We start from the raw sequence: 25,243 nt of genomic DNA, 5'->3' as shown, positions 1-25,243 counted from the left end.
GAAATCTCCTACACCTCCGTCTACATTACAACAGCTGTAAGAACTGTAAGAACATTTTTGCAGATAGAAAAAATTTCATTAGCAGTGAGGAGCAGTTCAGGAAAATTTACTCACAAGTGGACACCTTTTGTGGAATACCTAAAATCTCTGCCTTCATAATGCATAGAATGATATAACTGACCCATCTGTGACTAAGTAAAAAAATGAGGTAAAATACTATTACCTTTTGGCTCCCCAATGCCACCCAATTTTTCACCTTTAAAAAAAAAAATGTAATTAATTAATTTATTTTTTTCCCCAAAAAATGTCTTAGACACTTGCAGAACAATTATTTCCATTGCAAGTGGAAATAATTGAAGGAAGCTGCCAATCTTCCTAGAAGTGACATCCCAAAATCTCTACATCCAGATTGTGAAATGCTCAGAGAAAAAAAAAACAAAGTAAAAACCCAATTGTTGGACTCAGTCACGGTAAGTGTTACAGTTCATGAAAGGACAAAAAAAGACAATATGGGTTGTACGGAAGGGTTGCTTGGAGAGACAAAGGTTTGACTGCAAGAACAATGTCCCTTAGACTGATGACTGATTGAGATCAAAGTCCAAACGCCTCACATCAGCACAGTGGTGGAGGGATGATGGAGTAGGGTGGTGTTCCAGGACTTGGACACCTTTACAGTCATATGACTGACCATGAACTTTGATGCATAACGAAATGTTCAAATTTACAAAAGGCAAATAATAGTGAAATTATCAAGGTATTCCATAGACCCTTTGAAAATCCAGACTTCCATAGAGCTGTTCAAAAAGAAAGGTCTACAAATCTCAATGAACCGAAGCAACACAATACAAATGAGTCAATCATGTGTCTGAATTAAGAAATGTTGTTGTTTGATGTTTTCCTTAGCTCTAGTGCCCATCAAGAAAATTGTTTTGAACTCATGAGTTGTAAATAACAGAAAACAATAAGAAGGGCCCCACAAAGTCAAAATGTGACGCACTGGAAGTTTCTCACTAAGACTGATCCGGACATCTGATATGACTGCTTGGTACGCCAAGATAAAATGCCGGTTTCTATGTGTTATGGGATCAACAAACGGAGTGCGACAGAGACAGTTTTCCAGCAGTTAGGGTCAACCCGACACACCGGATTGCAACAGTAACAAAAGCTGGATATTTTTCAACTTTCTTGTGTTGTGCAGCTTAGCCTGCATGTGCACATCTACGCATACAAACTCGAAACTTCAAACTTGAAACTTCACGTGTACGAATTTGAGTCACTTGAGTGAAAGAGGGCAAGCAATTGTCACCTCATTGCACAAGTTCCATAGAAAATGAATGAAGAGGGAGCAATGTCTCCTCCAGTAGAGCCCATTGGTTTGTTACACAAGCTATCGTCCACATGCAGGAAGCTGGTTGTGAAGTCGCTCTGAGTTTTAAGGTACCTTAAAAGTTTTCAACCTAAAAAGAGTTACGAACTCTTGCAAGTTAAAAAAAGAGAGGTTTTACATAGTCAACTACACACTAGAAACACTTTAGTCCTGCAGTTCGTAGAGGTTTTTAGGATTCTTATTTTGGCGTCAGCTCAGAAAAGCACACTTTATGAGCGGCGTTACTGCTATAGTGGTGCCTGCTTACTTTTCATCACAGTAGGTGAACTTCATGTCCATGCTGTGTCGGCTCAGGAACGTCCTGCTGTCCAGCGGCGCGTCGATGTTAGACGGATGTGGGATGGGTTCGCACATCAGGATGGCGCAGGTGAGTGGAGGCTCCTTGTAGTTGCAGAGAACCCGCAATGGGCAGCCGTTGTACATCTTCAGTTGGCCGGTGCAGTGCAGCACCTGGAGGAATGGGAATGTCAGAACATTTTGCCTCCTGCGGCTTTTACGATGGAATCGGTTTGAATGTCAGCCTAGCCGTCTCATGTCCATCCAAGCCTTACCTTCCAGCTTGCTGACTTGAGGTTGACGGTACGTCCTCTGTTGGTCACTGTGCATTTCATCCTCATGAAGAAGTCTCGCTCTGTGCTCTGGTCTTTGCCTTTTTTACGGAAGCTCCCTAGAAAACAGAAGAGTAATAATTTAAGGTGGACCGAGATTTCACAGAATCTCATCCTGTAGAACAGATCAAGTTAATTCTGATAACAGCTAAATGATGGCCATAATAACCCAACACCTAGGGTTTCAACACCTATTTTTAAAATGGTACATTTGTTTTTGAAGTATCTGTGTCACAAAAACCAATAGGTAGAATTTTACGTAAATGTATTACAAACCCTTATCAGGATTTTTTGACACACCAACCCAAAGCAGAAAATGATGAAATGGAACAAAAATGACACATAGTCATTTTTGATTTGATTCCATCAAACAATCTTTTAAATAAAAAAAAATCTAAAGTGAGCCATAATTTTTATTCTGACACCTCAAAAATAAAATCGAGTGCAACCAATATTGTCCCCCTGTAAGTGTCTGAAGAGGTTGGAATTTTACTGTGGCAATGTTTATATCGGTAATGGAGGATCAGAATCGATTCAGACTTGTAGAGATAGACCAGATTTCAGTCGCTCCAGTCTCTTTTCTGCTACAGCAGCAAACATTTTAAAAAGCTTCTCCTTCTGCGCAGTTCTAAATTTATAGAAATGTCAAAGGAGAGAGGCGGGACTTATCTGTATGGTGGTCTAATCTGACTCTTTTGTCCTTCTAGTTCTTTAGTTTGTGGACCAAAAAGTTTTGTTACTGTTCAGACTGTATATGTACTTGTACTATAAAAAGTACAAATGAAGATGTATGACGGCTGTGATGAAAGTTGATGGTTTTCCAAAGTATGATGAGCCTGCGGAGCTCGGCCGATCATTCCATCATGATGACTTATTATACAGTTTGAGGGGTCAAAGATCACGTGTATTCGGTTTCCAGTTTTAGCTGTTGTGAGCTGAGATTTCTTCAGAATTCCTGTCTCTTTACACAACAGTGCCTGGTGTCCAGGTCTGGACTATTCGCCAAACTTCACAAAGTATGAATTTAAAAACAAAAACTAAATATAAGTTGTATATTCTTCTGGCAACAGCTGATATGACTCACTGTATTGACAACTGAAACTAGATTTATGACAAAACTTTGGACGGTTTCTTAATTTTGCTTCCTTTGGACATACAAACATGAAGTTTTAAGGGATACCAAACAAACGCTACGTTTGAACTAATGTTTAATTTTTCTTATTCTATTAAAACTGTGATCGTCATATATAAATATACAATGCATGAATTTTCAGAATTGATAATCATCTAAATGCCAGCTTTAGTGGTTAAATTCAACGTTTCTCTGTTTTTAATAGAAAAAAGATGTGTGTGTGGGGGAGGGAGAGTAGGAATTATTCAAGCATGGTGAAATTAAAACCCGCCTCTAAATGAGGCGGGTTTTAATGAGGCGGGTTCAGACTTGAAACAGCAAAACTGATTCTGATCATGTTTTATCTTTTGAACAGGTAATTTGAAAATATTCAAAATTAGTTTTGTCCACAATAACATACATGCAAAATGGTAGATTTACAGTACATGAAAATGGTAGTGCAGCTCAAAATCAATTTTAAATGAGATTTGATGAAATTGTAAAAAGCTAAAAGCATTGCTCCTGCTGTTCAAAAGGCACTGAAAATCTCCCAAGATACACAACCAGTCCAAATTCTTTGACATTTACTGTACATCAACAGAGACAACGCCAAAAACAAAAAATCTCCAGGGACTGCAATATATTTTACCAAAACTATTCAAATGTGTCACTGTGTTTAGTACACAGTGAAATATGACACGTCCAAGTCAAGCTTTAATTCCTGAGAACAAGTCTGAGTCCGTTTTTCACTAACAGAGGAAATCGCTTCAACTTTGTAAATAAATACTTTCATCCATGTCTTACTAAAAACCTTTACATTGTGGTACCAGTCCTGACATTTCTGAGAAAAACCCACGCCTGCTTGTTGTGCCTTGAATAGAAACCAAGAGATGCCTCCTTCATTGAAACAAATGGTTTTCTTTCCCCACACTAAAAACTGCCCAAAATTCAAAAACACTTTATTGATCCCAAAGAAAAATTAAATATTATTGTGTCTTTGAGCTGCTTCTGCATACTTCTCAATAACTCCCTATGTGCCTTCCTGACTTATTAGGGAAGCATCTCACAGTTCTGGTGGGGATGCTGCTGTTCACATTGTTTGTATAGTCAGTCACACACTCAGTCATGACATGAATGATCTCTCCATGTGGCTGGCAAAGAGCAATCCAATCTGTAACCTCAAAACAACCCTGTAGGGTTTCTTCAACTTGCTGTGACCATTTTCTCAAAGCTCTTTTCTTTGTAGGCTGTCACTGAAAAAAGAGGTTTATATAATGATCAGAGAAAAACTAGGTGGTGGTCTCCTTTTTCCAGAGGAGGTCTGGCTTTGGAAATATATTAATCCTTTAGGTCTGTGTAAAACAAATCCAATGAGTTGTTTTCTCTGGTAGAGCAGTTGGCAAACTGTTGAAACATTGGTGTAAAGAGTTAACACTTCCTGTCGAGGACATTTAAAGGGCAATAATATACACCATACTGCTATAATGAATGGACTCTGTGCAATTTGTCTCTTTGTCGACTTTTTCATTTTAAACTCCTACACGTATCAAATTATATTCTTATGCTTTCAAAATATATTACAGTCATACTAAAAACCTAAAAATAATTATCTTTAAGCCTAGATATTTGTTTTAAATGACAGAAGTTTCTATTCTTGAAATATTTTTCTAACCCTCACTGGCGTATCTTGTAAATGCAGCATGCATCCTGCTACTCGGTAGCAGACTGTTTAAAAAAAGTTCAAGTCAACACTCCAGATATCTGCCTCCCCATGTGTGAACTGGAAAACAGCCCAACAGGACGTGGAATTAGGTTGAGCTTGAGGTCAGGGTTCAGCTGTTGAGTTGCAGCCACAGAGCCAAGCGTTGTGTGGTGTCTTTCACCAACGCGCCAGTCCCCGAGTGCGTTTTTATCTTTACACCAAACAAAGAGGGAAAAATGCCTTTCTGAGTGAAGGCAAAACACAAATGTAAAAATGAGGAGTAAACTAGTAGTGGAAGAGGACTATAAACCCAACGGAATTGATCTGCTTCAGTGCTGATAAGTTATCTCCAACAAACTGGTGAATGTGATTGTCTGAAGGGCAGAAATGACATTCTAGTATCAGCTTGTTTCATTAGATTATTCCTTATTTCAGGAAAGTAACACAGTTTTCTGTTTGGAGACTAAGCAGAAAACCTTCAGTATGAGTCAGATCTCTGGTGCAGACATATTGGAATCTTTCCCCACCAAAACACTACCACTTCTTATCCTTTTTCATTTGGTTCAGTCCAAGTAAAGCACAAAGAGTGCACAAACCCTTCTGTTGTATCTGTCTTTAAGTTACACTCTGCAGTATGTAACCTCCGACCTTCTGTCATCCTTTTTCTGGATGCTTGCCCATTAAATATACAGGATTATGCAATGTCCTGTACTACTGTGAGTGTTCTTTATTTTAATCCAGAGCTCAGAACAACAGGTCTAGAAGCTGCAAATTAAGTTAAGACTTCTGAGAGTTACAAACTTTATGCCCATCATTAAATACCTCACAAAGAAAAGGAAACAGTGTGGCACAACAGCAAACCTTGTTTGTTGTTCACTCACACTGCAAAGATCCTTAGCTCAGGTGGAAGAAGCTGTTTGTCAAACATTTCACTAATTTATTTTTTATGTAATATTGACAAGAAGAAGAACATTGTTGAGAGAAAGTGATGAAAAGTCCAGTTTGCAGTTTGCTACATGCCATATAGGGGACAAATCAAACATGTGGAGGAGCCTGCTCTGCTCACATGAGACCAAAATTTATCTTTCTAGTCAACATCCAAAATGTTATATGTGGTGTAAGACTGAACATCCCTTCTCCAGGGTGAAACATGGTGGGGGCAGCATCATGCTGTAGCAAGGCTGTGCTTGAATATTAGCAGGTCAGAGTTTATTGTTAGATGAATGAAGCTAAAGACAGGGCAGAGCTGGGAGAAAATCTGTTTTACGCTCCAAGTGACTCAAGCCATGGAAGTAAGTTCACAGGTCATGAAATTGCACAAATTGAAATTACAAAAATAAATTTGCTGAATGGAACACGTTTTTTGATCAAATATTTTTACGTTAGGGTGAGGTGGTTTTTCAGCCATGTCTAAATTTTTGCTTTACTAAACTGCAATGGAAACACTGTTTTGCATCACATGAGTCACCAGTTTGATTAGAATAGAATAGAATAGAATAGAATAGAATATAAGTACTTTATTCATCCCAGCAGGGAAATTACTTCGCAGTTACAGCATAGAGACAAGACACAATAACAACTACCACTGAGTAGTAGTTGTAGATAAAATAAAAATAAAAAAATAAAATGCTATAAATTGTAAAAATAAAATGCTGTTAATATAAAAAGCAACTTAAGAGCAGTCCTGCAGTCCTTACAGCTGCAATGAGTTTATTTGTAAGCACAAACCTCCTTGGACAATATAGCTGTGGATTGTCCAAGGAGTTGTCCAACTCAACTTTTGATTGACATCAAAAGTTGAGTTTGCCATTCCAAAGAGTTGAATCCATCGCTTCTGTAAAACCCCCGATTACAAAGTCCAAAAAACACATTTGTATATAAGTTATGGAGCAGTTCCTATGTGTAAGGGACTCGTCGCTCCAATGTTTCCTCTGATGGCTGCTGATGAGCTCTAGGGCTGTGGTTGAAATATGTATGTCATATAGGTGTTTACATCTGTCGCCACCATGATTTTTAATGACATAGTCACATGTGAAAGTTTTGTTTTCACACATTTTCACATAAACAATTAGCAGAACAAAATTGTATTTTGCACCCAAAACATTTGTTTTGAGCACATTTTTATGGAAATGCATATAGTCATAAACATACAGAAAAAATGGGCAACACTTTATTTGACTGGGTGTGCATAAGACTGACATGACATTGTCATAAACATGACATAACATCTGTCGTGAACATGAAGAAGTCTTTATGAATATCTATGACTGTTGTCATAAAGTGTCACTCAGAAAATTAAGACACTTTTAATGCAAAGCTGCATTAAAAGTCCATTAAAAATTCCAACTTTGCGGGGTGTGCCGTGGTGGCATAGGGGTTAGCGCCACCCATGTTTGGGGCCTTTAGTCCTCGACGCGGCCGTCGCGGGTTCGACTCCTGGACCCGACGATATTTGCCGCATGTCTTCCCCCCTCTCCTTCCCCCTTTCCTGTCATCCTACTTTCATGTAAGGGACACTGGAGCCCACAAAAGACCCTCTGGAGGGGTAAAAAAAAATAAAAAATTTAAACTTTGCATTAAAAGTGTCATTATTTACCAAATAATTCAAAGTTTGCACTTTTAATTGACTTTTAATGCAATTTTTAAAGCAACTTTGCATTAAAAGTTATTTACAGAATGAGACTTTATGATAACAGTCATAAACATTCATAAAGACTCATTCATGTTCATGACAAATTTATGTCATGTTATGACAATGTCATGTCAGTCTTATGCACACCCAGTCAAATAAAGTGTTACCAAAAAGGTAATTGAATGTTTACAACATTCAATTACCTTGAATCCAGGACTATTCTAAGTCCTGGATTTGGACTTAGAATAGTCCAAATCCAGTTCAATCCAACTGAGAATCAAAGCATGGATGCTAATGCATGCTCTCCAACCAATCTAAAGGAGCTTAAGCTGTTTTGTGAATAAGAATGTTTCCAGATGTTAAGAGTTAGCAAAGACACACCCTATGGTATTACATGACATTACATGATATTCTCATTAAAATGTGTAGCTATAATGTAACTTTATCTGAAAAATCTCAATGGATGTAAATATTTTTCAATTGCACAATATGTATATTGAAGGTTATGGAACATTGTTTTTATATCAGCTTACCAAAACGCAGCCAGAGTTGTTGAAATCCTTCTAAGCCTGACTTGACATTGTCCACCTTTTAACTATTTACAAGTTTATTCTTTTATGTATTATTTGCTTACAACCTTCTATAAAACTCTGGGTTTGTCTATTTAATATATTATGAGTCTTTTGAGCCATATATTTTTGGCAGGTCGATAACATTTATATTTATTGAGGCTCCTTTTTGAGTCAACAGTGATGGGAAAGTTTTAGAAATTTGCAGCTCACTCTCAGTTCGTTATGTGAATTTGTGTCTTCTTGTGGAATAGAAATGAAAGCGTTAAGGGCCTTTGAGAGAAGATTAAAAGGCTGAAAGGCTGAACACATGGGTTTTATTTACTGCTTAGGAAGGCAAGATTTGCAATCAGTTCCCCTTAGAGGGCTCAAAGGATAAGGATGACTGTGGCTCCATTATTGCTCAAGACTACTGTGAAGTTTAGGATCATACCTCACTCTGGACTTTCCTGCTGGCTCCTTCAACCAGCCAGCATTGATCAGAAATGCAGCATCCACCGCTAAATACGGTGGATGTTTTATCATTTTGTTTTAAAGGCATAAAAAACTCGTTCTTCAAGATATTGATTTAAAGGTCCACCAGTTCTTCATACTAACACATCTTGTGACAACTAACATTATTTATGCTTTTGTATGGCTTAGTAGATCTGCTACAAAGCAGGAGAACTAACCAATCATAACTACAGAATAAGAAAGAAAATTTGTTTCCCCTTAAAATCTGTTTTTAAAGCTTCCACATGTTAGGAAAGCCCCACAAAAAGGGATGTACAGCTATTGAGATGTAACAGTGATCCTTGCAGTTAGCAAAGGCTCATTTGTTCCAATTCAGCAGCGCAGCATAACTAAATCTGGTGATTTTCTGCTCAATCATTAACCCTGCTGTGTGCTCATACTGTCCTAGTTTCCAGCTAATAGAGCAGACTTCTGCATTCATTCAGTCATTCACAGGTTTCCCAATCTATAGAAATGTGTATTTCCATTCCCAACAGATATACACAACTTTTCAGTTGTGTTGAGGTTGTACAGATTTCCACCATCAAAATGGTTCATTCAAATAACACGGCTGCTGTGACACTCTTCCAACTTGCTGTATATGCTGGTGTGTTGAAAAATGTGTTAAGTGGATCTAAAGCTGAGTGAAACAAGGGAACTTTGAGAAACTTTGAGTCCTGCCTTGTTTTGGAAGTATGGGTGTCACTTTATGTGTTCCCGTTGGGAATAGTGCATGTGTACTGGGACCTGCGGAGTAGAATTCACAATCTACAAACACTTCACTACCAAGTCTTTATACTGACTTTAGAATTAAAAAAGAAGCTTCATTTTCTGGAAAATGGCTGTCTCAGAATGAAACTTCAATGCTCTATCAGTGTCCCAAAGTGGAAGAATAATTTAAACGTTAACCAGAAAGTAGGGCATGCAGTCGCCTTCATTTTCAGTTTCAAGCATCCAGCATGCTGATGTGAGTGACGCATGTGTGGTTTTGAGTGTTAAAGTTAGAGTGTTAGATGTGTAATATGTAATGGGTAAGCATATCTTTCCATGGAATCGTGTTTTTTATGCCTTTAAAACAAAATGATAAAAAGTAATGTTAAGACACAGGTATAATAGAAAAGAACAGAAGACGTTTACTGAAAATTAGATGTTTAATCTTGCCTCCAAGATATCTCCATTAGTTTCAAACTACAAATCAAAAATATATCTTCATGTAGTTTGCCTTGCAAATAACCAAATACAAATCTGCTTCTGTGGAATAACTTATGCTCGGATGGTGAGCTCACACAAAGCTTTAATAATTGTATTAAAAATATGATGTTTTTGTTAGATTAAAATCAAGCAGAATGAGCGTGAGATTTGTTTATGTAAAAATATCTTGCAGTTGTAATGTGGGTTAGTAAGATTGAATGCTCACCTGCTGACTTCAGGCTAAGGTTTTCTCTGATCTCCTCGTGGTCACATGGGTGGGTAAAGTCAAAGATGCTGTGACCTGTGAGCTCCACCTGACACAAAACAGAATGAAGATTCTTCAGAATCAGAAGCCAACAATCTAACATTACTTCCTATCCACAATAAATGTCCACAAACAGTTTTGAACAAAATACTTGGTGCTTAAATGTAGCGGCGTCTTTTTCCTGATTATAGGATTTTTAAAGGATTTGTAATTCATGTTATATAGACATAAATATATGGAAACGCCTTCAGTATAAGGACCGTGAAAATGGTTTACAAGTGAGACGTGAAGTTGTCTAATAAAGAAGTCTGTTGATTTCTAAATGGGATATACAAATCATTATTTAGGCTAATTAATGCTATAGGTGAAAAAGCAAGGGAACAGCATCCTGTAACTTTTGTCCACAATCAATTTAATGTAACCCCATTTTGATTTGCTATCAATTTGTTATCAAAATTCAGATCAAAACATAAAGGAAACATGCTAGCATTAGCATAGCAATTCATCTAATCTGCTCACACAAAAACATCAGCTAGAGTAAGACATGAATATATTGAAGACTGTTAAAATATAATGTCTTCAACTCATGTTTTATGAGGCAAACAGTTAAACTATTTAATACTCCAATATATTCATTTTTCTAGAATATAAGACTTTGTTTATTAGAATACACTTTTAGCAATTTTTTAAAATAAGTTTTTGACTATCGTTATTTTAATGAAAGTGAAATATTTCTACAGGTTGGCTAACTTTGAAGGGTGCTAATTAGCATAAAACATGAATATTATTTAATTAGCTAACTGAAACATCCCATTGAACAGAAACAAAAAACTCTATTAAAGCTTCTTGGTAAAATACTTACTTTATGTCAGGATAAGACTCTAAGAACCTATGAGTATGAACATGCCTACACTTTCACAATACTATTTACTTAGTGCTGTTTTATTAGCAACTCACACTAATTAAACAGCAGTCATGCAAGAAAGAATGGAGGCATTGCACTAATTTACAAATTTGGATGTGGTCCGCAGATATTCATTATTATAAGCCATCTTGTCACTGGGCTAACAAGCACTCTAGGTCAACATAAATAATGTCACCAGCTGTTCTCATTAGCTACCAGTAGTGATTTATTTTGTAATAAACACACTGGAAGAACTGGGTGATGATTAGAGTGAGGAGCAAAAAAAAAAAAAAAGTCACCTCCAGATACCTGGCTTGTTTGCACCAAAACAGTCACACAATGAACTTCCTTTCTTGGATGACTCAGTTTTAAAGTGTTTGCCAAAAAAAGAAGAGAAATGTTTAGAGCTGAAACTGTCCTGTGTATAGCACACACAGAGCCGACCTCACAAGTACTTCACACAAACGGAGTGGGCTTATGCGACACCTTGCGTGAAAGTCTTCTGTTTGCCTGAGTTAATATTCTCTATTAAAATAATAGTAATACATAACCGCAAAAAAACATATATACAGTCATTGGAGAAATTTTAAGCAAAAATATAATAAAGGTTTTTCTGCTTTTTAGTTTTGTCTTAATTATTCATATTGATACACTTTCTGACTGTTATTCTTAATGCATTTTAAATAATTAGTCAGACTAAACAAACTAATCCCCGATGTAGTTGTACAGACTGATTTTATGCCAGTTGCAGCTACAACGCTAGCTAGTAATCTGTGCAGCTGCATTTTGCAAGTTCAATAATAACAATAAATACTTTTCTACACATTTTTGCTGCATGTTATTACCTTAAACCACAGTGAAATGAAGTGAAGAATGATCAAGTCAAATCAAAACCAAGAGCAAATATGCTAATGTTAGCATAACCATTTAAGCTAACTGCCTCATATTGAAATGTGGTCAGCAGGATTTCGAAGGGAGTTAATTAGAGACTGTAGATGTATCTGCTCAATCAGACATGGCTTTAGAAGCAAGTGATAAAGCTTAATAGCAGCTTTCTTAATTAAAATAAAGAAAAAATAAAAATAACCTTTTATGAAAGCAACAAAGCAGGACTGTTCCACAGAAACTTAACTTTAGTGTTTATAGAATGGAACGCTTGTTTTTGCAAATGCTTAACCCTAATTTAGTCAAATTGGAAACAAAAATAAATAAATTGTGAGTGGGACATTAGTATTTGTATCTCTTTCTTCTAATAATGCTTCATTTTCTGTTTCAGTCTGATTCAGCAAAATGCCGTTCTCTCACAGAACTTGTGTACCTGCGTGAGGCCCATGAATTTGTTGATGTTCTCGGACAGGAAGATCATGTCGCCATCTGACGTTACCACTGTGACGAAGCCCTCCAGAGACTTCAGGTACAGATTGTCCATGAGCCTGTCCTCCTCGGCGTCACAGCGGCTGTGGCCTGGGAGCGGAGAAGAGATTGTTTCTGTCACTGGTTGCTGATGTTAGAACTGGCATCAGCGTAAATCTCAGCAATAGGCTTGTTTCCCCTTTTGCAACCAAATAGAGATCGTCCAGACTTGAAAAGATAACATATTAAGCAATTACTTTCAAATACACAGCGCAGCACAGTGTCCAAACATTTACACAGAGAGACTCCGGTCTGTCCTTGAGGTCTCCGTCCAAAGATAATTAATATAAAAAAAAGCACTTCTAGCACAGCTGTGCATGTGTGTGTGCGTGCTTGGACAGCAGCTTCAAGCTGAACAAAGCCCAGTAGTTGGTGGGGTGGAGGGTGGGAAGCTCGCAGTTCCTCCTCTGTGCTTCCCTGAGATAAGAGGGGAGCCGTTCCCAAGGCTCCCGGTGAGGCCTGGGGATTGAGTTTGGATCCAGGCCCGGTTCGTGCAGAACTCCCACAGGAGCCTGGAGCTTTTCCCATGGGCCCCCAAAATTGCAGCAGAGTTCTTTGGGATCCTGGTCCAAAAAGTAAGTGCCACCTTTGGCCTACATACTGTACTTAGCCGTGATCACCAGTCATTTGGACCGAGCTGCACTTTTTTCTCTGCTCTGTTTTTCGGTTGCGTAACTGACCTCGTTTGAAAATAATGGGCTGCAGAGCAGAGTCTGACACGCAGCTGCAGAACGGATAATTCCTCCTTCTTTCATGACGTTTGTGCTGCTGCCGTGTGCAGAGTACGTTGATAGGAAGGAGATTGTGTTTAGATTGTGTAACACGAAGCAGAATATGACAGAAAATATGAAAGGACCAAGTTGAGGGTGTGTAGCTAACTCCCGTCAAAATCATCATGGTAACATCATCTGCTCTCTGGTATGGGCTGAGGGGACTCAGGCTCATATTTCTGGATTTCACACCAAAGACAGAAAGACATACTAAAAATCCTTAAAAAGATGGGAAGTGCAATAAATTACAGAAAATTGATAAAAGTATATTTTTGTATATCTTTATCTGGTTTAAAAATGAAGCAATGATAAATCATTTCAAAATGCTTGCGCACATAATGTGATGTATATCCTGTCCAATTAAATTAAGAAAAAAGCAAATCTGTTAAGTAGAAAAAAAACACAGCATGGCCGGTTTGCTCGCTTCTGAAAAGAGGCAATAAGTTTGACCACTAGCTGTGTTTACATTACAAATGTGTGCAAAACTTTGTCAACATTCCACAAATATAAAAAAAAGCACAATTTCACAATTTTGGTGTTTCCATTAAATAAGAAACGCAATAAAAAGCTCCCATGACTACATTTGATTATGCAATAAGTCATTATAAAACAAGCCGCTGTCATCCTCCAACTACGGTACTTCCTGTCATCTTCTTCGTGGTTTGCACCGTGGCAACCTCTGGTGCTGTTCATGTGACCCGTGTGAACACCTCATCCTAGCGCCAAAACATTTTCTAGACAAGTTTTTTCAAAAGTACCGTGTTTCCATAAGGCAAATTTATTTGTGAAATGTTGTGCAGTTGTATGGTCAATGGAAACACAGCTACTGATAGTGTTGATTTGTTGAAACAGATTCCGATTTATTTTTTATATACCGGTAAATAGAAGTGGTTAAATTTACTTTAGAAACATATTATTTTATGCAATTATTATTATTATTATTATTATTATTATTATTATTATTATTATTATTCATTTGGATAAAACTTTCAACTAAAACGTAAAAAATGTTAAAGACTTTATTTCAAACAGGTTCCCTGTGTAAGCCCGGTCAGCCAAAAAGCTCCTCCTCATCAAAGTGCTTCATCTCGCATTCATGTTATGTAACCAGGTGTTTTCTCTGCACACGCAGCACAGACAGCCGCGGATGTAGCAGCGCGCGCGGCTCGTTTGGCGCCACGGCGGTCTGCTGTTATGGCTAGCGGGGATACCGCCAGCAGCAGCCGAACGATGGGCAGAGCTCTGCTTCCACTCCGGTATCTGCCCTCATCAGCAGCAATCAGAGCGGCCCGATAGCGCTATCAGCAGCTGCATCGGATGGATCTCCCTGCTCTGTCCTGCCTTCTCACACTTCTTCCTACCCTCATCGCCTTCGCTCCTCCTCTTTCTCGTCTTTCCTCCTTCTCACCTCTCTCTCCGCACCTCCTCCTTCTCCTCCTTTACAAAAATTCCTGCAATCAATGTAGTGATTTAACTTGAATTTCAGGAAATTCAAATTAAGATGCTTAGATTGCGTTGTAATTTAAACTTCAAGTTTTGCGTGGCGCCCTGATGTTTGGTTGCCAGCAGAGGGTTCAAAAGCAGGTACGAGATCTCTTTATTAATTTATTTTTATTTGTGTCCTGTCGGCAGTGTAGCACTCAGAATTACTGTCAGAGTACCAAGCTGAACCCAACAGATTTGCTTTCACAAGTGGAGGGTTACAGCTGTGATGCTTTGCATCTGGAAAGTATTCACAGCACTTCATTTTTACAAAGTTTTTGCTATAATCTTATTCCAAATTGTACTGAATTAAAAAATTTTATCAGAATTCTAGACACAAATCCTAATCTTGACAACTTGGACAAACATTTATGTCACATTTGTGTCATTGTGCCAGCTCTTTAGAAAGGCCCTTTAAGAATCTACAACGTCAATTAGCTAAAGCATAACCTAAGAAAAATTTTAGAAAAGTTGCTATACATGAGGTGGCTGTGGCTGTTTCTTTATGTTATTTCTGGATTCTATTATTTTTTGAGTGTTAATACAAATTGTATGAAAATGAACACTTTCCTCAAAGTTTTACATGCAAATATCCCGTTACGTTAATGTGGAAGGTTTTTTTAGTGTTTTAAAATTGTATTAAAAATAGCAAACCAAGAAATGAAATTTGTGTAATTATTCAGAGCCTCCATGAAGCTCAGGTCAGGGGTTGAGGAGTAAAATAAAATTGAGCTACAATAACACAAAAAAGTTACCATATATTCTGTCTGCTATTTATAATGGTGTTAAAATATTTTAACATTTCTTTCCATTAAATGTAATTTCTCTAATTTCTCCATTACTTCTATGTCAAAGTGCTTTACTCCTTCTGGATGTCATGTAATTCCGTTTTAGCAGATCTACGACTACAGAACTGTAAATGATTTCCTTGATTGATGAAGGTGTACAAATCAAATTATGGGAAGCAGCGATGGCTGTTTGTTAATGAAGCATTGCCTCTATCCTCTGCACACAATGCAAAGCAGTTCATTACACAAACAGAACATGGACAGGCACATAGGAGCAGAATGATGGCACATTAAACATGGCGGTAAAGATTCATAGATAACATTAAGCTTTTGTGTAAATCAAAACAATTTCCTGTTTTGCTGACATGTTGTTATAAGAGTGAATTGTTGAGCTGCTGGTTATTGTTTAGAGCTGCACAAAATCGGCATCATTAAGTGCAGGAAACCACTTCTCTATAAAAAGGCATCTGAATTATGTAAAAAAAAAAAACATTTATCACTCTAAATATAACTGTCTATGGAGTATTTAGGTTGTATTATTGGTGGAAATTGTTCAACAGTGAGACATGATTTCAAGAGTTTTAATTAATTTTACTTGGAAGTATATATCCAATATATATCCAGTATATATCAAATATTAAAAAACACCTAATCAATAAATCAAAAAGTTGAACTGGGATATTGCAGTGTAAACGTATTCATAATGTGTGAACTATTTTTCATGTTGTGTCACAATACAATAGCAGATCTAAGTGCATTTTATTGAGCTTCATTGTGAAACAGAGCATAATTAAAAAGTGGAGATAAAAAAATCTAAAAAATGTGTATCCTGCTCTCTGAGTTAATACTTTATAAGCACCCCTCACTAAAGGATGACCCTGAACATAACATCGTCCTCATGTTTTAATTGTTTGCTTGTTTGTTTTTAGGTTTGCTAATGTTCTGTTAAATTGTAACTAGAATACTTTAAAACATAATAAAGACAAAGAGAAAAAAAACATTCAAGAAGCATGATTATTTTTTGAAGAAGCAGTAAAAACTGATGTTAAAGTGTTTTCATTTCTGAATCTACATGACTGAATTTGTTCTGTATTTATTTAGTTCTTCGAATATAATTTTATTTTATTCAAACAAAATGGCTAACTTCTCCATTGTTGCCTTTACAGAACTCAAATATGAAAGAGTCCATAGGATGCAATATTTAGATTTTAAATCATGTTTCTGTTTTCATGTTCACTCTATAAGAAGATATTTGTAAGTTTTTAATCATATACTAAATTGGGGAAAATCCCTTCACATATAGGTAACTGAATTTAGAGAAAAGTTTAATAAATTCAGAGAAGAAACATGTAAATTTGCTCACTTATGATGACATTCGTTTTTTTCATAGAGTGATTAATTCTAAAGACTTTTAATTTTTATTATGGTACCAAACTCAGTTTTCAATTGTTCTTTTCTCTTTCTTGTACCCAAACGAAGGAATAACAATTATCCCAATCTGTTCAAACCTTTCCAACTAAAGTCCTTAAGAAACCAACAGCAGATTTAACTTTAAATAAACAATTGAACTTTTCATTTCCTTTGAGCGTCGCAGACTGAAGCCTAGCTTCCCACTGTTGAGCTGAGCTCACAAAGGCTTTTGTAACAGTTAGAGAAAAACAAACCTTAAAAAAACAAAAAAAAAAACCCAATGACATCGACCAATGACGTTGCAAGTTGTTTAATTTGTTTTCCCTAAGATCTTGTTCTGAGACACCAAAAGCAGAAGAACAATAAGTCTGCTGCTTTTGTTGAATTTCCTTAGGTTCTAATCTTACAAAGACAAATAGAGGAGGATCAGGAGGAGCCTTCCAACGAGGGTTGACAATAAGTTGCATACAATAAGCCTGTAGCCAGGGCGTGCTCGCCATTTGCATTTTTCCCTTTCTGCAACTTCCACCTGTTTGCATATATAAATGCATGTAGCAGTAGTTTGTGTGAATGTACTTGTGGTGAGCAGCTTGCGTGTGCGCAGGAAGCTTATGGCCAGCCTCATGATGGAGGCCTTGTCCAGGTGGGAGCTGACGCTGTGAGGCAGTGGCAGCTGGTGGGCCAGCTCGTAGAACACCTCTGTCTCTTTGCTGCGCCTGCAGCGTGCCGCATCACGTGACTTCTCCTTACGCCGCTCTGAGCTGCTCCTGTGCCACAAACACACACACAGGAAGAAGGCAGGTTAAAATAAACTATTAGTCTGTGACAGTCCACTTCAAAGTTTTAATGTCTGCCTGCATCATTCATAAAGTTGCTTTCTGTTGATGGTTACAGACTTCTGACTCGTTAGCACCATTTAGCAAAAATCGAGCCTAAATAAACTCACTGTTTGGAGGATTTCCAGTTTGAACACTGCTGCAGGCTAGATTCAGTGTAAAGAAGGCCATGTAATTCAACAGGCATCAACACAAAATGTCGCCTTCAGAGTGTTCACTGCAGCATCAGTCATACGGACTCTCATGGTTTCCATAGAACCATGCCAATCCACCAGGTTACCTTACAGGTGATAACATGAAAATCATTTCTGGTTGTCAGTATGCTTTTACTGCTGGAGTTAGTCCATTTTGACATATACCTATTCAGTCTAGAGACAGGCCAAATGACCTGAAGGATTTTATCTAGCAGGTGCTTTTGTTCTGTAAATAAGGCCATTATCTTATAAGTACCCTGGTAATGGCCTCAACGCATCTCACAGTTGCACAATTGTTCCTTAGACTTCGACTTCGATTTAGACTGACTTTGTTGTCATTTTCAATGCACAGGGTGTATACAGAACGAAATTTCGTTGCATACGGCTCAGGACAATGTTTGAGGTTCCAATGTTGTGAGTAAAATAAAATACAGTATAAAATATGAATATAAATCTAAATATAAAATATAAAGTGCAGGACTGACAGTAAAATAGAAGTTATTTAGCTCTGTACATGTGCAAGGTATAAAGTGGAGACCAGTTTTTGAGTGCAGTCCAGTTAAGAGTTCAGCAGTCTGATGGCAAGTGGGAAAAAGCTGTTTCGGAACCAGGTGGACCTGCACCGGATGCTGCGGAACCTCTTTCCAGAGGGCAGCAGGGAGAACAGTCCATGGTGGGGGTGTGAGGGGTCACTGATGATGTTTCGGCCTCAGGACACGCATCCTGCATCGATGGTTGACCTGACACTTCGCCCTTTTGCCTGAGCTGGGTGTGGAAGGTTGTTGCCGAAGCAGTTTCTCCTTGTGTGCCTTCTTCTCACTCACATGAGAGTTACCGAACTCTTTTGCAAGCTCAACCAGGAAGTCCACCTGTCTCTCCTGCACCCCAATGCATGCCTGATAAATGTTTCCATGTTTGCCAGGTTTGCTGACCAGCTGTCACATAGTGATGGAACCTTGGTCACCCCCCGCAAGATTATGACTGAAATAAATGCCATTAGTTCTTGTGAACTAAATAGGTGAAGCAGTCACCTATTTATCCTCCACAGCACAAAAGGCTGCATGCAAATTTGCATGTGCAAAGTCTCCCAGATTTCTTTTGCTTACACTTTTTGCATGATTTTTTTGAGGTGGATCAACACAATTAATTTGGTTAGTTTATTTCTAAACTGTCATTTTATACCCTCTTAGCTTTATTTCAAAGAGAAACATTACTAATTTCTTTTAGAAAAACCTTTGCATATTTTTTGAAACAGATTGTATGTTTTGCAAACTCTATGTACATTTGGCAAAATGACCTGGATAATGCAGCACAACATCATGGATCAGCTGCAAAAGGTCACATCTCTCCAAAAACACTTCATGTATGCTTCAAAACTAAACTGACTAGTTGTAGGTATCATAGATACCCACCCCCAACATGGATTATTCACATTCCTACCTTCTGGCCTGACGGTCAACGGCCACATTTACAATTGAAGAAGAATGCTAATTTGAGCCATCAGAGTCGTCAGTTTGGACTCAGGGTCTTTTGGCCCTGTTTCAGTAAGTCTGGGGAGAAATCAAAAACCTAGTACTCCTAGTGTCAAGCAACTTTTTTGTTTTTGAGGTTGAGTCATTTAGGAACTACTTCAGTTGGATCCAGCCTGACACTTCACAGGTCAACATTTTGCAGGGAAACACTCCACCTAGTGACGTGCCTCAGAAGATAATAGGATAATAGGATAGATCTTCACATGACTGATCCATGAATTTGTTTTCAGCACCCTTATAGTCCATACATACATAGTCTTGTACATCTGTAAATAAATATTTATATCTTGTAGAGCACTTCTGGATAGATGCAAACTACATCTCGTTGCTTGTACTTGTGACAGTGCAATGACAATAAAGTTGAATTCTATTCTATTCTATAATTTCAAAATTTTTAAGGGTCAACATTACAGAACTTACAAATTGGCTGTTTCAATTAAGAATGCACAGCTATGAACATTTGGGTCGATATCCGATACAATTTTTATCTTTTCAACACAGTGACAAAAAGTCGACCATACAAACTGACACTGTTTCTCTTCTTCAGCTAAATAACCCAGAGGCCTGTCACAATAACTAATTTTGATAGACAATAAATTATTTATTGTGATAAATGATAATAGTTTTATATTGAGACCATTTTCAAGTAATAAACTGATAACGTCATAAGGTCACCCTCTCAAGACCAATAGACATTAATTTAGTAATGAACACTTCACACTGGAAATGGAAGATGTTTTTAAATATTCAAAATAAAACCCAAGAAAAAACAATAAATAAATAGGAAATTTAAAGCACTTACTTTGGCACAATGAAGCAGACTTTTAAAAATTACGAAACAGAAATGGAGATATTCATGGAGACGGATAGAACCATAGACTCCATATACAAATAAAGCAAAGATCATACACAACTTTCATTTTTAATTTGTTAAAATGAGATCAGTCCAGAAAAACACGAAAAATAATAATAATAAAAAAACTTTTGACATTATTTTAAAAATCCTTTGTTTTTCTTGCCATCATATTCTTGAACAGTATGGAATTTATGAAACCATAACTAAAAGTTTTTAAAACAAATAAATATTTCAATTAAGGCTAAAAGTGTAAAAAAAAAGCTTCTGTGTTGGGTTTATGTATTTGTACATCTCGCTCCAAACTCACTACGCGTCACTCGGCATGAGAAAGAAGTCCTTCAGTGTCGGCGGCGGTTTGCCAGGTTCCCAGGGGGATCAAAGTTTCACAAACCGAGGAAAAAGACAGAATTCGAGTGCTGAAAATAGACTGTAAGTATTTTATCGTATGACATGTCATTTTCCTCATCACGTTAAAGGAATTTGTTGACTAATGAATGTCATCTATAACGCTTGAAGTCTTTATTATTATACAGACACAAACAGGAAGTAGACGTCTCCGTTGTGGATCCTGTGTTTGTTTTTAGTCACCGTTTGATTCTGACTGAGAAACACATATTGAAGCAAAAGTTGAACTTTGGAAACATACATGAATAAACGTGTTTGGAGTCCAGCAACAAGGACGCCGAGCAGATGTTCCACTGAGAGGAAACTAGTATGAAGAGAAGACGATTTGAATTTAAAAAAAGATTACTTTGAGAATGAAAAGCCACTTGAAGATGAACATTAGAGTGATTATTATCATTTCCTCTGCTTAATTCAGTGTTGCTCTAAGGCCTCATTCAGCCTTGGATCATACACAAGGCTTGCAGTCACATATTTTTATGTTAATGCATAAAAATATGCATTCACGCTCTGTTTTCACCCAAGCAAACATGCCAGTAAATAGATCTCTGTGAATTTTTAAAAATGCAGATCCATTTTTCTCTCTGTTTTTGTCTCTGTTATGAAAACCGTTCCCAGTCTGAGGTGAAAACTCAGACAGACAAACAATCCAGATGCTACCGCATCCCAACTTCGACATATTAGGAGATTACACAAACATTTCTGGCCTCCCTCAAGTGTTCACCTTCATGAGTGATGAGTATGGTTTTATGAGCCTGTAGCGCATGCATCTGGTAAGATGGAGTGCGACAGCAGTCAGAAAAAGGCCAAGCAGCAGAGCGAGCGGTGGGGAGTGATGGCAAACATGACTTCACCCTGCTCGGTTTACCCCACTTCATCTTTTCCAGACAAGCAGCAATCTGCGTGGGAGCTCCAGCACATTTACGTAACAACAGCAGTTACCAATGGGACACGTAGAATGCTCCATGGAATTTAGCCCAGGATTCCCCCCAGTTCCCCCCATAAGCCTAGCGGCCAGCCATGCTTTACTAGCCCCCTGCCAGGCCAAACGATATTTACTTTTGTTTTTAGAAAATTAATAATAATAAAAATACAAAAAATTATTTTATTTTATTTCATATTTTATTCGGATTGCAAGTGTCTCTGTTGCTCTGAGTGTTTCACTGGCAGAGCAAATTTATTTATAAAATTCATAACTTATGCATTTAAAGCCGGGAGAGCGGACCAATCAAAACTGCTTGATATCAGCGCGGATCGCGCAGACTGGACACAGGATGACCTGTATGGATATTTACATCAACCACATGTGTGGAATTGTTGTTCTTTGGCGAACTCCAAATTAATGTAAGAATTTAAACCCCACCGTGTTAGCTCTGATTGCAGCTCAATGTGGGCCGCAGGAATAACTTGTAGTGGCGCTTTCAGACGTGCGCGCTGAGGATGAGAATGATTTATCTTTGTGAACAAATAATTGAGGTGTTTACATCTCAGCACGCTCCCCAGCTTGTTGAGATGATTATAAGCAATTTATGTATGTGTTCACTGTTGGCGAACACGTACATAAACAAACCTGAAAGGGGGCCGGTTACCAGCGCTAACCTCATCAGGCAGGTTCAGCCAGGTGAGGAGCTTTTACGTTGTCCTCGTAGTCACCCATCAATCTGGTTTTATATAATTATATTATTCTTTTTAGTATCATTTTTTAGGCTACATGATGCACCAAATCATATTAAATGCTTTATCCACTAAGTCAGCCAGAGTTGATGCGCACGGCCGCGCGGAGATCAGAAAAACTCGTCCCATAAACTCGAGCAAACAAACAGTTTACTGTGAGCTTATTAAAAATTCAACAAACAGTAAATGGAAGAGCTACTAAAGCCACATTAGAAGCAATAATTAATTCTCCGTTTCTTGCACATCTCAGATTTAACTCTCATGCAGGGCCGGTCCAAGGCTGTATGAGGTCTGGAGCAGATTTTGACTTAGGAGCTTTTGTGTTAAGTAAGTTTACTAATTTACATTTGTGAACAAACAGAGCTCAAACCCAAAGATAAACTCACAGCATCAGATTGTAGATATGGTAACAAAACATTCTATGAATATTGTTCTTTGAACGTTTACAAAGTAAACTTACCAGCTCCTTAAAATCTAACATTTAAATGTTAAGCAATTTACAATCTTTTAATCTATGTATGCTGAAACTATTAAATCAAATTTAGCAGCTTTTATAATCTCAATAAACGAATGTTACATTTATGTAGCTTTGGTCTGTGTTAAAATATTATCATTTATGGGCTCCTGAAGCCCTGAGGGGCCTTATGAAGCCGCTGACGTAATTTGGATTAAACAGAAGGGCAAATAATTGATATTCATTTTAATTGTATTTTTTGATTTGTTGTTTTTGAGACTAGTTGTGGATTTAAATACTGTTTCACTGGTAATGTTTTCCTGTATAAAATGTCAAGTTGAGAATTAACATATAATTACACAGTAATATTAGATTTCCTGTCTACTTAACATCTTTTACTACAAAAACACGGTGAACCACCTCGGCGTCTCGACCACCAGGCTTAGCAAGTTTTCTGGGGGAAACCCTGTAGCCTGATTACTTAAAAATGAAGCTGGAGAAGTTGTCAAGAGCCGCTTCTTCTTTCAGTTAATCAGGAGCCTGAAGATATAACAAACTGGTTCAGCAGTGTGCATTAAGTGGTAGGCAATATTGAGGCCAACCAACAACGACAATTTTAAACTGCTCAAATTTTCCATCATACCATTCCAAGGGTTTGAAGTCCCCATAATGATAGGAAAGTACTGATAAATTGGCCCGATCTGCTTAGTTTTGGGAGGTCAACGGTTGGCTGATACGTTCTTTATGTCCCATTTCACTCTGCAGTGAGAGAGCACTGACTGACACTTCTCCTACAATACTCACTCCAACGTTGACAACTTGGCAACTTTGTTTCTATATTTATCAACTTTTCAGACAAAACAAAAAAATCAACATCAGCCAAAAACAGAGTCAGGCTTTTTAAAGATCTGTGGCTGGCCAAAAGACTCCAATTGGTGCACCTCCAATAATTACTGCACACTGCCGGTCAGCTGAATGATATCTTACAAAAGGTATGAGATTACTAGTCAAACAAACTTTTATGTTTCATTATTCTTATGAAATATATATTTTGCTTTCTTACTAATTTCTTAATTTTTTCTCTGACATTTGACTTATTTGAAATGACTAAAGATTTTACTTGAGAAGTACTCCTGAAATTATCCAGGGTAAAGTATTTATCATTTACAGTAGTAGTCATATCGTCTTATGTTGTCGAGAACTGAATATTGAGGTAGAAGACTAACGGCTAGCCAACTGTTCTTTGTGATTAAAAACCAAATCTGACTCTGTTCATATCCGTGGTGTAATTAGCGGATATTAAACATCTACTCGTTTGCCATTGCTACGTTTTTTTTTGTTTTTTTTGCCGAACAGGATTTATGTCACTCTGTTAAGGTACGTTAGCAGAGGCTGCTACCTGCATAAATCCATGTGGTTAGATCACGAAGTACACTTTACCATCATTTGCTGAGGCTCTAAAGCTCATACAGTCCTTTACTTCTTCAGATCTCATTATGACTTAATCCCCAAGAATTCTGCTTCATGTTTAAACTTAAAACAGCTTAAATATTCTAAATAGAGGCCTCAACTAATTAGCTGTTAGTTTGTTTCTTACAAACTCATGGTGATATGACATTGGCCTGCCAAGTTAGGAAAATATTACTTAGAAATATTTTTACTAAACATTCTTTCAAAAAGTCGCAAGATTCAACAAATATGCTGTACTCCTCCACCGAGGAAGATGTTACCAGTTTACATACCACATTTAAGAGACAAATATGTTGTGTTTAAACAAACCAAAAAAACAGCTCCGGGTGGAAAACATGTCCCTGAACAAAGAGCTTTTTTACTTCTGATCTGCAGACTCTCTGCTGAAGATAACTTGAACAAACCACAACAAAAGAGCTGCAGTCCTGCTGAACTCTACACACCTGAAACAGCTCATTTTATCCAACCTGATCACATGCAGGGGAACAAAAAAGGGCGAAGGAAAAGTTAATATTATAGCAGTAAAACCTGAACAACGATGTTCAAACAATTAAGTAGAAGCACAGAGTGAAAAACACACTCTGGGGTAAAATAAGGAGGTTTTCCTCAATAGGCTGAAAGATAATGAAAAATAAAGCTTTAACTGAAAAACAACAACAAATGATGAACTTTTGAACCCCTTATCTTTTGATTCTCCTACTACAAGCACGTTTAATTCATAAACCCGTGAACACACTGGTATATGAGAGGAAGATGTCAAACCAAACACTGGGACCAGTCCTCCCAGCTGGAAGTTCCTTTAACACAGGAAATAAATGTTTTCATTCTGGCCAAATATCACTTCAATTATTCTTAACTTTTTCCAGCTTCATTAAAACACTTTCATGGGGCCAAAACAAACATTTGGAAAATCATTAAAAAAATTTCCTTTAATGACTCTCATCAGTTTCATTCCTCATTTCTGTCACTCAGACAGAAAAAAAGTTCAAACAACCAAGACATTAATACTCTTTTCTCATGGTATCTATTTCAAACAGACAAAAAGTAAAAATAGGAAAAGAAATAAAACTAATAATCATGCCCACTGACATGAAACTTTAC

General features: G+C 37.4%; 1 protein-coding gene and 1 long non-coding RNA gene across 3 annotated transcripts in view; one reads left to right on the top strand and one right to left on the bottom strand.

Moving 5' to 3' along the window:
• Nucleotides 1–17,512, bottom strand: part of LOC116716736 (endothelial PAS domain-containing protein 1-like) — a 47,833-nt gene extending 30,321 nt beyond the window's left edge. Inside the window, exons 1-5 of one of the 2 annotated variants that reach the window (XM_032557558.1) lie at nucleotides 17,301–17,512; nucleotides 12,180–12,325; nucleotides 9,919–10,006; nucleotides 1,939–2,054; nucleotides 1,635–1,837 (exon numbers count right to left, since the gene is read on the bottom strand). In XM_032557558.1, coding sequence (XP_032413449.1) covers nucleotides 1,635–1,837; nucleotides 1,939–2,054; nucleotides 9,919–10,006; nucleotides 12,180–12,325; nucleotides 17,301–17,349 — 602 coding nt within the window. In that variant the 5' untranslated portion in view covers nucleotides 17,350–17,512. Of the gene's footprint in view, nucleotides 1–1,634; nucleotides 1,838–1,938; nucleotides 2,055–9,918; nucleotides 10,007–12,179; nucleotides 12,326–12,471; nucleotides 12,886–17,300 lie in introns of those variants that run through there. The other variant, XM_032557557.1, reaches the window with a different exon arrangement.
• Nucleotides 12,698–16,314, top strand: LOC116716737 (uncharacterized). The gene is made up of 2 exons (XR_004338611.1): nucleotides 12,698–12,849; nucleotides 14,177–16,314. It is a non-coding gene; the product is annotated as an uncharacterized LOC116716737 (long non-coding RNA).
• Nucleotides 17,513–25,243: the final 7,731 nt, after the last annotated feature.

Source organism: Xiphophorus hellerii, unplaced genomic scaffold (assembly GCF_003331165.1).
Source record: "Xiphophorus hellerii strain 12219 unplaced genomic scaffold, Xiphophorus_hellerii-4.1 PGA_scaffold_85__1_contigs__length_250000, whole genome shotgun sequence".
Lineage (NCBI taxonomy): Eukaryota > Metazoa > Chordata > Actinopteri > Cyprinodontiformes > Poeciliidae > Xiphophorus > Xiphophorus hellerii.
The sequence above is the reverse complement of the archived record's forward strand: the minus strand, read 5'-3'. Positions and strand labels throughout refer to the sequence as shown.